Source organism: Pipra filicauda, unplaced genomic scaffold (genome assembly GCF_003945595.2).
Source record: "Pipra filicauda isolate LSUMZ 115617 unplaced genomic scaffold, ASM394559v2 scaffold27_size4233163_pilon, whole genome shotgun sequence".
NCBI lineage: Eukaryota > Metazoa > Chordata > Aves > Passeriformes > Pipridae > Pipra > Pipra filicauda.
In genome coordinates, this window is record NW_024104398.1 from 1,289,746 (window position 1) to 1,305,054 (window position 15,309).

Genomic DNA, 15,309 nt, shown 5'->3' on the forward strand with positions numbered 1-15,309 from the left:
TTCAGAGGATCAATTTATTTCCATATTTTCTCTGCTATTAACTAGGAAATGCAACAGACAAGAGGCGATTTGATTTTGTATGAGCGGCCTTTTAGAATCCAAATGTGCCTTTTGAAGCATGCATTTAAATCAGGTAGATATCAGGACATTTGGAGCACATTTCCATGTGCATCCGGAAAGAGAAAGGGGAAACCTATAGTGAAGTCAGTACTCCCTGGTCTCATAGAAAAGTTCTTGTTATCTTAGACAAGATGACCTCTTAGGTTCTCTCTAGTTCCTTGGGTGCAGGACTCCTCTGTGAACAGTGACGCAGGGTGGAGGAGGTAAGTGCATTTTTCTGAATTTTGTTTTCTAGTTTAAGTCCCTGGCTTTTGTGACCTCTGAAGTCACTTGATGGATAGCACAGAATAGCTGAGCTGCTATTCCTAAAGAAATATTGTCCTAAAGAAGCATTAGATTCACTTCCAAAAGAGAATCCAGCTGACTGACCTGACAGATGCTCAATACAAAGAATAGAGACACAGTCTTTTAGAAGCATGGATATGCTTGTGACCAAGAGAATGGTACACTTTGTTACTTCCTCTCTCCCTTTGCCAATGCAAACTGGCAACCAGGTAATCTTGGTTACTTCAACTATGGAGTGTAGGTTGTTGCTACAGATTGTTATGAAACATTGGACAAATGGGTAGCAACCTATTAAAATTTGCTTGCAGAGTCACAATAGCTGGGCAACAGATGCACCAGCCTTTGCTGTTTAACCCACATGATATCCTACTAACAAATATTTCATAACAGCCGGGACTTACCATCTCCATCGTCAAACCTGTTTCATGGTGACCACTTCTCTGGTCTCTCTTGATTGGTCTTACATGGACCCCCATCCTCTGTGGACCTGTTTAACAGGCATCTAAAAATTTCAGCACCTGTTCTAAACTTCCGTGGTCAGTGAAAGGCAAGAAGACCCCGAGAGGGCAAAACCACCTACAGGTAACAACACTGGCTGGGACACGGAGTGATTCTCACGTTTATTGCCGGTACATACAGAGAGGGCACATGTGCAGAGGTGCTGTAGATTGCCAGTGTCGGGTGAAGCATTGGAAAAGCAATATTCTGAAAACACACCTCAACCTTCCTGTGCCTGTCAAGCGCGAGAAGGTGGAGCAACAGGGGCCTGACACCTTCTACTGGCACAGGCAGCCGGGGAAGTCGGGGGGATGCTGGCGTGTGGCCGCTCCTCCGACACCCGGCGACTGATGGAGGCTCTTGGGAAGGAAGGCTCTGTGCTAGAGGAGGGGGGAGAGGAGGAGGTGGCTTCCTCCTGACGCCATTTCCGAGGGCTGGGATATATAAATGAGCCGGTTGCTGCAGTGCCCCATCTGGGATCCTCAGCCAGGGCACTGGCGTAGATACACACGGCCGGTGCTGGTCCCCCCCGGCACTCTGCCTGGAGCCCCCACGACAGCACGGACTCACCCTCTGCCCCTTTCTCCCTCCCTCCATCCCGCCAGCACCATGAGCCGCCCAGGACTGTTAGCCGTCCTGCTCCTGGCCGTGCCGGGTAAGTGAGGCTGGGCTGGGCTCCGTGTCCCCCCTGCCGCACCCCGGCCCCGCTCCCGCCCCTCGGCACCGCGGACAGGGACAGACCGGCCCCGTCAGGCCCCGCGGACACCGGCCGCGGACCGCAGAAATAGGGGGGGAACGGTCCGATGGCCAGGGTGCCTTCCCCCAGGCCCTCCCGTCCCTTCCTGGTTGCCCTTTGCCGGGGCCCCGGCAATTGAATGAACGGGCCAGGACAGTACAAGTGCCAGGCGGACAGGCCCGGACTGCTTCACCTCCCGCCCTTCCCTCTTCCCTCTTCCCTCTTCCCTCTTCCCTCTTCCCTCTTCCCTCTTCCCTCTTCCCTCTTCCCTCTTCCCTCTTCCCTCTTCCCTCTTCCCCTTCCCAGACTGAGAGGGGCACAGTGCATACATCCAGCTGCTGCACCCAGGGACTACTTCTACCAGAGTGCGACAGCCCTCTTCTCCACTCCCATTTTTAGCAGGATAGTAATTCCTTACTCATCTCACAGCTGAAATGAATAACAAGTTCTCTTTTTTTCCCCTCTCCCCACCTTACAGCCGTCTCCCTTCCTGTGACAAATGACATGAATAAAAGCGACACTAAGGTAAGGATGGGCCAGTAGTGGAAGGGTCAAATGAAGAGGAAGGATGTGATGTTTAACCTACACCTAGCTGTTTGGTTTTGGCCTGCTCCTGCACCTGAGGAAGTCCCTTAGGATGTACCAAAGGGATTGGACAAGCTTGTTTAGCGAGGAGATGGAGGCTGGGTATACCTTTCCCCAGTCCTCCTACTTTCAGCTTTTCAAAGCTCCCAGCAGGAGGTGACTCAGGAGAGAGTGGGGGGAGATGTGATTCAGGAAAGGGCATTGCTAGAACTGTGTGTGTTTGGGGTGTGTACATCTGTGTTTGCATGTGTGTAGTATGTTCCTTAAACATGCATGTTCCGGAAAAATAGGCAACTGGTACTCTTCGCTTGCTAATCCATTCTCAGGAGCTGCTCAGCCTGTCTGGATGGCTACAAGCAGCGCAGGACTTGGCTGACCTCTCCAGCCCTCCTTTATAGGCTTCCGTGCCTACATCTGTGTCATGCCCTCTGACATTAATAGCTGCATTTTGCAAACGTGTGCTCTCTCAATAGACTTTTGGCAGCCTAAATGCTTGGATAGGTGGGTTTGCCTGTGTTTATCTGTGACAGACACCACCCCCCTCACCTCCTCCTTCCCCATCTTTCAGATGAGCCAATCTCTTGGCTGCCCAAATTAAAACTTCTACAGAAATTCATGTCCAGAAATGAAACTCCAGCCTTTTCCCCCTTACTTCTTGAAATGTTCTGTGTTGTGAAATCTTCTAGCCACAAAATGTTTTTTCCCCCGGCAGCGGTAGGGGAGGGTTCAGACTCCATTGCATGTTACCTACAGGACATGTGCCATGAGCAATGCCTCCCTGTTTTCTGTCAGACGTGCCTGGGCCCGGACAGTGGTTGCTTTGTTAAGACTTTTAGCCTGCTTAGCCCTTGCTGGGGCTGAGCCATGAGCTGTGAGACACCGGATGCCTTCCTTGGTCGGTGTGCTGCTGAGGAAGGGCACGCAGGATAGGCACTTCAACTGGCCATGCCAGAGTGTGATGCTCGTTGGGCATCTGGTGGGACAGTCCATTAATTCCATGATTTTCCCTGTGAGATCTATCCCCCAATATGTTCTTTGTGTTAAAAATGGCACTTTTGTGGCAGTTGGTGCAACTCTATGGAAATGCTTCCGCCAAGGAAGGATTCCTTCCCAAGACTGCCCCCCTCCCTGGGTATTACGCCGACACATGCTTTATCTGAGAGCAAAATCAGCTTTCTTTTGAATTTGCTGCAATTGGAAGGAGCCTTAGGACTTTCTGCCTTCACCACCCTCTGAGACACAGCATTGTAGTGAAGGAAGTCCTGGTCTTACAGGACAGATCAGGGCAGGGATATCATCACACGAATACAAGCAACAAGCACTGCAGCTCTTCCTACACACCATGCTCTGTGCCACCAGCATTTGTGGGTAGCTCAGGGATGTGTAATGTGTGGTCAGGACCTGCAGACCTTTGCTGGGCAGGTCATCAGATTTCCCTTACACCAAGGGCTTTCCACAGGGAGCTGAGCACAACCAAAGCATTTACAATGTCTCTGGTGTTTGCCCACTATTGTGCTTGTTTCCCTCTTACAACCATACATTTCAGAAGGGCCTGAGCATAGCCAAGCTCAAATATGGAGAAGTCTGTCCTTGTAAGGACAAGATCCTTTGGAGATTTCTGTGTGGGGACATTGTGAACTGCTCTTAAGGATCTAGTTACCTGCTCATGGTTAGATGATAGCTATGGCAAAAATCCAGTCTGAGTTTCTGCACTGGATTAATTACATTCATTTGGAAAGGATCTCGTCGATTTCCTGATGCAGGCTATTATTTCATGACCTTGTGAAGCCTCACTTTGCAAGACTTGCTCTAACAAAAAGACAAGGAGAGTGCTGCGGAATGACTGCATTCTTCATTACCTTACAAAGTTCCTCCACAGAGTTGACTGTATTTCTGTGGTAACTGATGTGGGTTTTTGTGCTCAAAGACCTTGAATCATCTTGGAAGCCTTCAAAAGGCTTGAATAGAATATTTCATTGAACTAGATTCTTATTTCTCATGCTGAGAAAGTCCTTAATTCTGAAGCTGCATCAAAAACTGTTGCAATAAGGGAGTTCAGAGGTTGGGAAACATGGGAGGGGAGAATCAGAACCTGGGGTTTTTTTCGATTTAATGGTAGAGTGAGGTGACTCAAAGTCATCTAAAATCAGTATTATTAGATTGCTTGTGGTATAGGAGAGTAATACTAGGGAAATTCCCCTCGTTTATTTTTTTTAGATCTTTCCTGTAACATTTTTAATCCATCAAGCAATCCCCTCAAACTCAAAGGAGTTTAGGAGTTCAGTATTTTATGGCTGTGATCTGCACAGGCAGAATTCTCTCCTTACATAGGGTGAAGATTTGCCCATTCCAGCTGGTCAATGAATATATCCAGTTGCTTGAATGAACAGCATTGTAGATGACTGGGAATTGCTGACTTGTGTTTAATTTCTGCTGCAGCCACAGTGCTCAGCTCTCCTGGGAATGGTGCACTGTGAGGGAGGTCAGGGCTCTCAGGGCTGCCTGCAGAAATCATCAGGAGAAAGAGATTCAGTGAGTGAATTTTTTGCTCTCAAGGCTTACCTGTATTCTTTTTTTTTTTTTCAATTTAGTCTCTGTTTTTTTTCCACAAGCAGTTGTGAGCCTTGCATCCTTCCTGGGCTACTTTATAAATAACTATCCTTTTGAACTAGGCAACCTGATTCCTCACCATTAACCAGCCCCAGACTGTAGTGAATGCTTCTCTCCTGTGTGATCGTTTGTGTCTACCATGGTAACACATTAGGGCTTCCAGTGGTGTGTTTTTGTGTGTCTTCACACCTGACAGAGGTACCACATTGCCTCTGCACCTCTTTCATTCTCCTACCACACACACAGCTCTGGGATCCCTGTGGTATCAGCAGTGCTGCAGTTGTGTGGATGAAGAGTTAGGCCTTCCATCTCACTACAGGTGACAAACCAGATAAATAATGCTCCTCATCTTACGCTGAAGAAAAGAGCTGCTGGAAAGGGTGGGCCCAGAGTTCATCCTGTCTGAGAAGCTGCACCAGATTTTCTTCACTTTCAGATGACCTGCCACCATGTACAGCTCTTCCAGTCTGTAACAGATGGTTTGAACACTCAAAGCACAAGGTCAAACACTTCTCCAGAGTGTCTTGTCCTTCTCTAGGGTTTGAGAGTAGTATTTTTCCTCTGTGTTTGCAAGTAGTTTGCCCCTGACCTCACCTTCCATGCCTGGCTGCAATGTAACTGTGGTGCCTTTCTCAGGCTTTGAAGAGCGTGCAAGATTTCAAGGTCACCTATTGAACAACAATGACCACTTGTTTCTCTCTACAATCCACTGAGCCCTTTTATGAGATGCATGTTGAGATATATTGGCTTAAAAGAGGACAATTTTGAGCTTTCTATGTATATATCCAGATACCCTTTACTCTCCTGATGTGCCCAGGCCCTGGGATGGTCTGAAGCTGTGAAATCCTCAGCTGAATTGTGTGTCATGTTGAAGAAGCTCTTTCCAGTGTCACTTGTCATTTGTTCACTTCTGAGTTGCAGCAGGTACCCTCTGTTCCTGCATCAGGTAAAACAGGAACTGAAAATTCAGTTCTGGTTTGACCAGAAAGATCTGTGACAGCACCTGCTGCATTTTAGCCTTGGTAACAAGTAGATTTAGGAAAAAAAGATAAAAAACCAGTGCTTCAGTTTGTATTTTTGTCTCTTTCTAGGTGATGAAGTGCATTGTAGAGGTCATCTCTGATACTTTATCTAAGCCAAACCCCCTGCCGATCAGTGAGGAATGCCTAGAAACACTCCGAGGAGGTACAGCCTTAGACTTAATGCTGGGTATCAGCAAACACAGATCTGGCAAGTAGGGGCTGGTCCTGCCCTGACCAGCAGAGTCCTGGCTCCTTGATCCCTGTTAAGGGGTCCTCGACACACTCACCTCCTCACGGTCACCCCACCAGTCTGCCCCGTGCCCCAGATGCAGGGACAGAGCTGCTGCTTGTCCCAGGCCTGGCCTCATGTGGGCACAGGGGGGTGCTGGCTGACATCAAACCGCCTGGTTTTCATAGGACCTTCCTGTCATCTTAATCATGCGGTTAAGACGTGACAGCAAATCAGGCCAAGGGAAAGAGAAGAGCAAATGAAGAGAGAGGTGGCATTTGGGGTTCTTTTTCATTTCCTGGGGGTGGGGGGAGGTTGTCTTTGGCGACTTTCTTTACTAAGTCTTCCCTATTGCAGATGAACGAATTATTTCTATCCTTCGCCACCAAAACCTATTGAAGGAACTCCAGGAAATTGCCGCTCAAGGTACAGTACCAGCACAGTTATTTGGGAATATAACTAGAGGGAAGTTATAGGGAAGTGTGTTTTCACCTTTTGTAGCCCCTTACACAGTTTTATTGCTTGTTTGGTATTGGTTTTTTAATTTATTTTACATTAGTTTGAGATCATATAAATATGCCCTAGGAAATACAGTTACGGGACTTCCAGTAGAGATTGTGTGAGTGGGGACAGGAATTTTCCTTATAACTCCAAAATGTATCTGCAATATGTATCTCATGATTTCCATAACTATCAACATGATTTGGTAGTGATGCAGAGTATAGACATTTTGGGGTGGGAGAACCCTAAAAGGACATACTGGAATTTAATTCAACAAGTAATCTCCAGCTCCCAAACTGGAATGAAAGGCAAGAAAACCTTCACTGTTTGTGCAGCTGGAATCTAGCACTAAACCCAGGTATGGAAGAAGGGAATCCACACTGAGCATTGAGTACGACTTGCTCCTAAAAGATGAAAATGTTCTTGAGCTAATGGGGTTTTTTTGATGGTTTGCTTAACTCAATTGCAAGTTTCTTTGATTTGGAGAGGTGCAGGCTGCTCACCATGGGTCAGTGTGGGAGCAGCAGCAGCACAGAGCTGTGCAAAGGGGTGTGCAAGGGGAAGAAGGGCTGTTCTCAGGTGCCAAGTTGCCCAGAGCTAACATGCAGGTCTCAGGCAAAGCTACTTCACAGCTAGTCCAGATCCCTCTGTCCAGGTGGTCCAGTTGAAGTTTGCAACAGGGCTCTCCCCATGCTACAGGGAGAGTACCTCCTGACCTTCCCTCCTCCTTCTCCCTGGGCTAACCTGGGTGACAGCTGGGCATCAGCAGGGAGAAGATGATCAGGGCATCCCCGTGCCCTGCTCCTGTGTGGTAAGTCTGCCAGGGGTGGCTGGAAGGCAGTGCCACCAGAATGCTTTCAGAGCAAGGAAGACACAGAGGCAACAGGGAAAAGGAAGAGGAAAAATTCAGGAAGTCAGGACTGGGACTCTCATGCAGTTCCAAAGCCATATTTTGGTCACTACCCAAACGGTGGAGGGGCCAGCTGGGCAGTGACCTCAGATGGGCCCCATGGATGCTCCAGTGATCCAGAAGAAAGAAACCTTATCCTCCTCAGTGTGCTGGGATGCTGGTGCCTAGGCACAGTAGGGGTTTGAGGAGGAGCACTCAGTTATAAGCAAGGCTGTGCCCCTCGGCATGGAGACTGTGAGAAGGAACTTGTTTCACAGAGGTGCATCTTGCTCCGTTCTTTCCTTGGCCTGAGCCCATCACATCACTTAGTCCCAGAGTAACATGAGCTCTCATCTACAGATCACAGAGACTGGGGGTAGGACGGTCTTGTAGACCAAGGGAAAAGCAAAGGTGTTTATCTTAGTCTCCTCTGTGCTGGCTGCAGCTGGTTCTGCTCAGGCTGGAGAATCCACATCATTCAGTTCTGGGCTAGAGAGCACTGGGCAGTGTTCCCTCTCGCCGCTGCATTAAGGCAAAGAAGCAGGGCATGAGCTGGGTTAGACAGACCTTGCTTGGCTTGCAGATCCCATTGGAATGGGGCTGTCTGGGGAGTGCTGGTTGCCAGGACAGCTGCACTCTGACCTCCAGCTTGTGTTGCCTTCAGACACCTTCCTCCAGGGTGTTATGTTTGTCAAGTGGATTCCATAATCCCAGTGTGGGGCCTTGGAGCCCCAGGCTATCCCTGCAGTGGGAATGAACACTGCTTCTTTCTCCCAGCACCCTGGGAGAGGGGCCCCCACAACTAGGCTGGAGGGCACAGAAGCTCTCAGTGCTCACCTCAGCAGAGGTACATAGGCAGAATCTGACAGGAGGCAATTTTTATCCTTTATTACTCTAATGCTGAAGTCTTTCGTTGGCCTCAGTGTGCTGCAGTTCAGCACCTCTTATTCCTTAGATCTCCATCAATATTAGTTTTCCTGGCAACGCTGATTCTCTGTTTGTTTAGAGACCATTTTCTTTCCTGCAGACAATGTTTCTGATTGTGGTTTTGTTACTGCAGTTGATTCACGTATCCTCCAGTCGCTTCTCCTCACAGCTCCCCTTTGGCAGATTTGTCTGCTGTAGAAAATACAAAGGGCGCAGAACTATTTCCCTACCTCTACTTTCTGAAACACAGGAGGGACTGTTGCCTTTCCATACTTTTTGTTATTTGACACAGGTGCCAATGAGAGAACCCATCAGCAGAAGAAAAACAGTGGCTTCGAAGATGAACTTTCTGAAGTCCTTGAAAACCAGAATGACAAGAACAAGCAGAGAGGTCAGTGTCAGCCTCCACCCCCGGGAAATACAGGTCAGGCTGTAAACAAGGATGTTCTTTCTAACAGCCTTGATATGTCCATCTGCTTCTCTTGTAGGCATCTTCTTTGATGCTGCCACTGACACACACAACCAACCTGATGTTTGCTTTCTTATTTACAAGCTTAAACAACATGTAGTTTCTGAGCTATAGTAACTGGTGATTGTCAAGTTACCAAACTGATACTGATCTTTTCTACCCTGCTGCTCACACTATCACTCACTCCCAATGTTTAAATGAGTCACAGCCAGGGAAATCCAGGACTGAAAGACTCAGTGATACAGGCAAGAGTGATGTGGGCCTGTGCCTGCCACCCTTGTTTCCAGGCATCTAAGATATTGAGTAATGGGTCTCTGAAGGAAAAATGGAACTTGCTATACAGACATTGTACACACCCCCACAAAACCCCTGTTATCTTGGAAAGATCACGTTCAGCTGAGATTTTCCCTTGTCACTATGTTTCTATGGCCTGACTAGAGACAGGCAGTTTGGCAGAAAGGAGGGTTTGGCCCCTTTCTTCTTCCTTGTCAGGAAGACACAATGCCAATGTGGGGTGATGTGACTTTTCATCTAGCAGCTGCACCCCCACAGAGGGTCTCAAGAGGGCTCTGGAGCATGTGGTTGAACCACAGCAGCACAGTGATGCTGAGACTTCATTTCAAAGCTGCTCAAAGCAATGAGTAGAGACACTCCTGGGGGCTGCTGCTGCAGCCAGCATGGCCAAAAGCCAACAGGATAGTGGCACTGGATCTCCCTCCTGTTAGGGCAGACCTGAACCTCTTGTTCCAGCAGTGTGGAGACTGATGAGGATGAAGTGTGGCATATTGGGCCTTTCAGACCAGCTGGCAGTCCAGCCACACCAGCACAGTGTCACTGGTCTTCACCAGCCTTGTGTGACCAGCATCCCCTCACCCTAGCACACTCCTCAGCACTCCTTGGGGCTGCACTTGCCTCTCCGTACTATCTGGCTTTTAAGCCCTCATCTTTTCTTTTGCAAAGTGGTTTCTATGTCTAATTGTGTTAAAAGAGGCCACTCTCACCTGAGCAAGAGCAAATACCCAGCCCACATTAAGCTCCTGCTGAGTAGTTACTTTGCAGAAGCAGAGCCACCCCCCCCCTCCCTCCAGCACCCTGGGAACCGGGCTGGCTGCCTCTTCAGCCTGATGGGAGAAATAAGGATGCAATGTTAGCGCAGTACTCAGAGCAGGGAGAGCTGTGCAAGTGCTGTATTACACTCCTAAATAATTTCATTTTACTTGCAATCTGATTTCACGCAGGGCAAGTTCATTGCTGGCATCTCAAGAGACGGTGATGAGGCCTGTGCCTCAGCAAAACACTTTGGCATATGCTTAACTTCAGCCTTGCGAGTCTCTCCAGGAGCTCAGGCACCAGAGAGAGCACTGCCTCGCCTGAACACAAACATATGCTGAAGTGACTTGCAAAAGGATCCATGGGCTGGCTAAGCAGATTGCTGAGTGGAGCTGAAGCTCCCTGGGAAATGATTGGGCTTTGCTTTTTGTGAAATGAGCTCTCAGCAGAAGCATTTCTTCTTGTTTGTCCTTGTGCAGATGCAGCAGGGGAGCACCCCAAAGAGGAACAGCCCACGGGGTCCCTGGCTGAGCTGACAGAACAGAAACCCCAGCAAAATGAGGATTCAAGAGAAGAGGGAAAGAACAGCCTGGAGGAGAGGGAGCCCAGGCCCAGGGATACCAACCCTGTAGAGAAAGAGGATCGGGAAGAAGCAGAAAGCAATGACATCAGGGATACAGACGATGCCCAGCGAGACAGAGCTTTGGACAACCACACTGGCAAAGATTTCAGTGAGGATGAGCAGCAGCAGCAAGAGGATGAAGAGGAGGAGCCCAGAGGCTCCAGGGACAGCCTGGAGCTTGAGGGTGAGGGAGAGGAGCCATCCAGGAAGGGCCGGGAGCACAGCAAGGAGGTGGCGGGGGAGCGTGTGGAGCGGGAGGATGACGGAGATGATGCTGCAGAGGAGGACCCTACTGAAGCAGAGAGATCACTTGATTTGGCTGAGGAGGACGAGGAGGCTGAGGAGGTGCAGGAAGATGACAGTACGTATCCCAGACAACTGCACTGATACTTTCCTGGGGTAGCTGAGAGCACTGAGACAGATGGATTAGAGGCTTTAAAGCCAAAAAGCTCAGGCAGGTGCTTACTGGGTTTACAGATATAACCTTGCCAGCAGCCACCCAGACCCCACCACAAGCACTGGAAGCATGGGCCCATACACAGCAGGTAACACAAGCCCTGCAGCAGCCTTGCTGCCTGCTGCTTGGCTCTTATAGTTCCTGGGAACAACCAATTCCTTTTTCTTGGACTTACTGCAGGGTTTTGGACTGCTACCTTCAAGCCTTGCTACTGACATGGCAACGTGAGAGTGGGTATCTGCAGAATCCTAGGAAAGTGGGCCTAAGTCAGGAAACCCATCTGGCATCACCCCTGAAGGCTCAGTTCAAAGGTGGACTGCAACCAGGTTAACAGTTGTTTTCACTGTTTTGTTTCATGCTCTTTCAGATAATGATGATGTGCTGGGATTTGGCAAAGATGGGCGGAGCTCTGAGGAGGAGGAGGAAGAGGAGGAGGAGGAAGAGCAGCCCCGGGCAGTGAGGGGAGGAAGACATCACCTGGAGGATGAGGGGATGCAGGAGGAGGAGGACACCTTCCAGACCAGGGATGCCAAAAGTGACGAGATGGAGGAGGAATCCTCCAGGGAGTGGGAAGACACCAAGAGATGGAACAAAATGGATGAGCTGGCCAAACAGCTGACATCAAAGAAACGCCGGGAGGAAAATGATAGTGGGGAAGACCCAGACAGGTCCATGAAAAAGCCATTTAAGTCCCGCAAGTATGCCTTCCGTAGTCCAGAGGAAGATGTGAAAAGGTCATGGAAGCATCACTCGAAGGAGGACAGCAGTGAAGGAGGCTTCCCACTTGCTCCCATGCCTGAAGAAAAGAAGGACGAGGAAGGCAGCGCTAACAGAAGAACAGAGGTCGGTGTACTTAGGCTTAAGAATAAATCCTGCCCAGTTATCCAAACTATGCTGGGAGATGTAGATGGTACCTTGGTATTAACATAGCTAGCAGTGGTTCTCTGTGATATTAAGCTGATGCTTAGTGAACTTTTAGTCATTCAGCCCCAGGTACTATTGAAATTTGCACCTAGTTGTGTCTTTGTTTTTTTATCTTTGTTTTAGTGATTAGTGCAAAAACATTCCCTGCCCCACAGGGTCATGTCTCCAGTGACAGGACTTTTGCACTGGCCTGTGCTGGACATGGTGACCAGAGCTAAATCTGGAGCCTGGGGATGGGCCTTGTGTCTCAAAGCCCTTCCAAGCCAAAGAAAATGCTTTCCCTGTCTCAGGAATGGAGTGAGTAATGTCAGACCTCCTACAGAGGTAAATCAGGGGTGCAGCTGTGGTGAGAAAGCTGGGGCACTGGAGTCAAAACTGTTGACAGATGTTGGAATACATCCGAGTCAGGCTTCCAAAGTCAGACATCTCCTTCCCTGATACCTCGTGTGATGCTGGGCAGTAGCTCAGCACCTCCACAGCAGCCAGGACTGGTGGATTTGCCTTTGTGCTGAGGCCCAGCTTCAGGCACAGGAGTTGATTTGGGATAGCTCAGAGGGCTGAGCATGGGCTTTGTGGGTGTTTGCCCTGGGATAGGCCGAGATCAGGTGCCTGGGAAGAGGCAGGGCAGCAGGAGAGTGAAGCCAGTCTGCTGCAGCTCTCTTTCCTCCAAAACAAGCCTCTTCCCTTAGTTACACACCAAACCACTGGCCAAAGATTGCCCATCAGCATTCCCTGCTACTAGAGCATCTCCAGTTGTGTTGGTTCAAAGCAAAGCCAAATGTCTCAGCTTGAAGCAGGGATGCAGTGCAGTGGGCTGGCCCATCTGGCTTCTCACCACCATCTGCCCACACCCTAGGTCTCTCCCCTTAGGTGGTTGCTACCCACCTGCCCCTGCCAGTGGCTCTGGGGTACACCTTGTCTGCAAGGTGGTGTACTCAATCTCCAAACAGGGACTGGGAAGCAGGATGTTGAGGCTGCAAAACTGCTGTGTTTACAGCTGCAGCAAGACTTTCTGTTGTTTTTGTTTTGATTTTTATTTAAACTAGATCAGGGCCTCCGGGAGTCAGTGAGGAATGTCTAGACAAGGTACCCAGCAGTGAGGGAAAGGAAGGCACAGGCTCTGGCTCTGCCAGAGCAGCTGCCATCCTGTCCCCTCTCCTCATTTTCAGGCTGTGTGGTGGTGTGTCTTGGCCAATGAGGCCAGCGTGGGCACAGATGGGGGCTGCGAGTGCTGTCCTGTGCACTCTCCAGGGCTCAACATGTGGGGCCAGGCAGAAGCAATCCAGAGTGCAGAGGCACAGCATGAGGCAGTGGTGTGGGCCTCACCAAGCTCTCTTTGGGTGCTGTGGAGGATCTCAGCACAGCGCTATTTTTCTCACTTTCGGGGGGCTCCAGCTGTAGCCAAAATTCTCCTCCAGAAGGTGAGCCTCAGCCAGCTGCTCCCTGACCTGCTTCAACAAAAACTCACTGGAACAGTGGCTTGGGCTCAGTTGGACTCCTGGGGTGCTTGGGGCACCCTGAGCTGCTGACACCCTGCTGTAACCAAAGACTTCCCAGAGGCTGAGACGAGGGCTCTGTGGAGGGACATGGTGACTTTTTCCCTGTTCAAGAAAATAGCTCAGGGAAGAGAAAAAAATTACTTATTTTTACATACTTTCTTTATTTTTTCACACCAGCCACATGCAGTGCTGGCAAGTGGCTCAGTGTCAGCCTGTGCTTGGTAGCTGTTGCAGGCAGCAGCAAGGCTTTGTTCCCTCTGCACAGGAGAGGGGCTGTCACCTCGATTCTGCTGATGGGAAAGGCACTTTTAGCATCTACAGCCCCAAGTTTGCTCCCACAGAGCCTGCTGCTGCACTAGGAGAATGCAGAGAGCCCCAGCTGATGGCAGCTGTGAGAGACAGGCAGGGCTGGAGCTGGCAGCAAGACAGGGCCAGCTGGATATGACCCAAGTTCAAGCAAAGCTATGCAGTTAGGAATTTGAGTACTTGCACTAAATAAAATAGCTTCAGGTGACAGCACAGATACACAAGAGCTGCTATAGAAAGACCACCACCTGATGGGCAGCTGGAGCCTTTAAATTGATGGCCTCCTAATTCACTACTTTCCCAAACAGAAAACCATCTTCTGGTAGTAGAAGCAAACACCCAGGGCACCATGGGGAGAGGGGACACCACCATCCCTTGCACGAGCAAGGCACAAGCTGCACTTGCCACAGCTGGCAGGCACCAGTGCCCGTCCTGGTTTGACTCCACTGACTCAGTGCAGGTGCCCATGGCGCTTCAGCAGAGCCTGCCCTGGCCCCAGCTCCCTCCAGCCTGTTCTGGAGGTACAGACCTGTTGGGGGCTGCCCTGCCTGGCAGAAAGGCTGAGGAAGTACGGGAGCTGCATGTCTTGTCCCCATTACCTGCTGCAGCGATTAAACATTAGGACAGGAGTAATAAGTGTTGTGCACAGATGTCTGTCCAGAGGGGCAAATGCAGGAGCAGGCTGAAGGGATGGGGCAGGACGCAGCTGTGCTCGTGCCCCAGGCAAGGCTTTCTGTAGCTCTGTGGGGCGAGGGCTGCACACCCATGGCTGCTGACACGTGTCCTGGGCTTTCGTTGCAGGACCAGGAGCTGGAGAGCCTGGCTGCCATCGAGGCCGAGCTGGAGCGCGTTGCCCACAAGCTGCACGAGCTGAGGCGAGGCTGAGGGCTCCGGCCCTCCCTGTGCGGGCGAGAGCACCGGCGCCACCCTCCTGCCTCCCCACCGCGTTTCCATTTCCCGATTTAAAAGCAATTAAGCCGAGCGAAGCACCGCCCTCGCTAGCGCCCAGGCCTGCCTCCTTCGCCGTAGTGTTGTGCCCATCGCCGCTGCTTCACCTCACGCTCCCCTGTCCGCACGGATGCCCACCCGCCCGGCCGGGCGCTGGTGGGTGCGAAGTGCAACCTACATGTGTATTTTCTGTCTGGGTGGGGTTTTTTTCCCTCTTTTTTTTTAAAAGACAAGACAGCTTTCTAGAAAGTTCTTCTTTCACCGGTAGTTTCACTGGGTAAAAAACTGCAATAACTTGTTATCTTTTGATTAAATGCTGAGAACTCTGACTGTAATATATTCTATATAAAAAATTTATCTAAGGAAAAATAAAACTGCAGTGGGTTCCTTCCTTTGTTTTGGCAGCTTCAGTCTCGGTTGTCAGCACACTGCAGGGCTGGTACAGTCCTGCAGAGAGGAGGGGAATGAAGGGCTCCCCTCACTGCAGACGCACACCAGTGGTGTTCCCTCCTTACCCAGGCTCCTGCGCTGCTGCCCGCTGGGACCCAGCATCGGGGACACTTCCCTGTGGTCCCCAAGCACTGCAGAGCTCTCCCTGCCCACCCAGGGCCCACTGGTGCTGTACAGCTCAG

The 15,309-nt window shown here is 50.2% G+C and overlaps 1 protein-coding gene across 1 annotated transcript; it reads left to right on the plus strand.

Moving 5' to 3' along the window:
* The first annotated feature begins 1,375 nt into the window (after positions 1 to 1,375).
* On the plus strand, positions 1,376 to 15,069 carry CHGA (chromogranin A). Its single transcript, XM_027746089.2, has 8 exons — positions 1,376 to 1,558; positions 2,118 to 2,164; positions 5,926 to 6,019; positions 6,443 to 6,511; positions 8,695 to 8,793; positions 10,401 to 10,904; positions 11,368 to 11,843; positions 14,531 to 15,069. The coding sequence occupies exons 1-8, from the start codon at positions 1,513 to 1,515 to the stop codon at positions 14,612 to 14,614; spliced, it is 1,419 nt and encodes a 472-aa protein (XP_027601890.2). The 5' UTR covers positions 1,376 to 1,512; the 3' UTR covers positions 14,615 to 15,069.
* The last annotated feature ends 240 nt before the right edge of the window (positions 15,070 to 15,309 follow it).

Coding starts and splice junctions, on each gene's coding strand:
- CHGA (XM_027746089.2), top strand. CDS start 1,513: ATGAGCCGCCCAGGACTGTTAGCCGTCCTGCTCCTGGCCGTGCCGG. Junction 1,559..2,117: donor CCTGCTCCTGGCCGTGCCGG/GTAAGTGAGGCT, acceptor CCCACCTTACAG/CCGTCTCCCTTCCTGTGACA. Junction 6,020..6,442: donor CCTAGAAACACTCCGAGGAG/GTACAGCCTTAG, acceptor TCCCTATTGCAG/ATGAACGAATTATTTCTATC.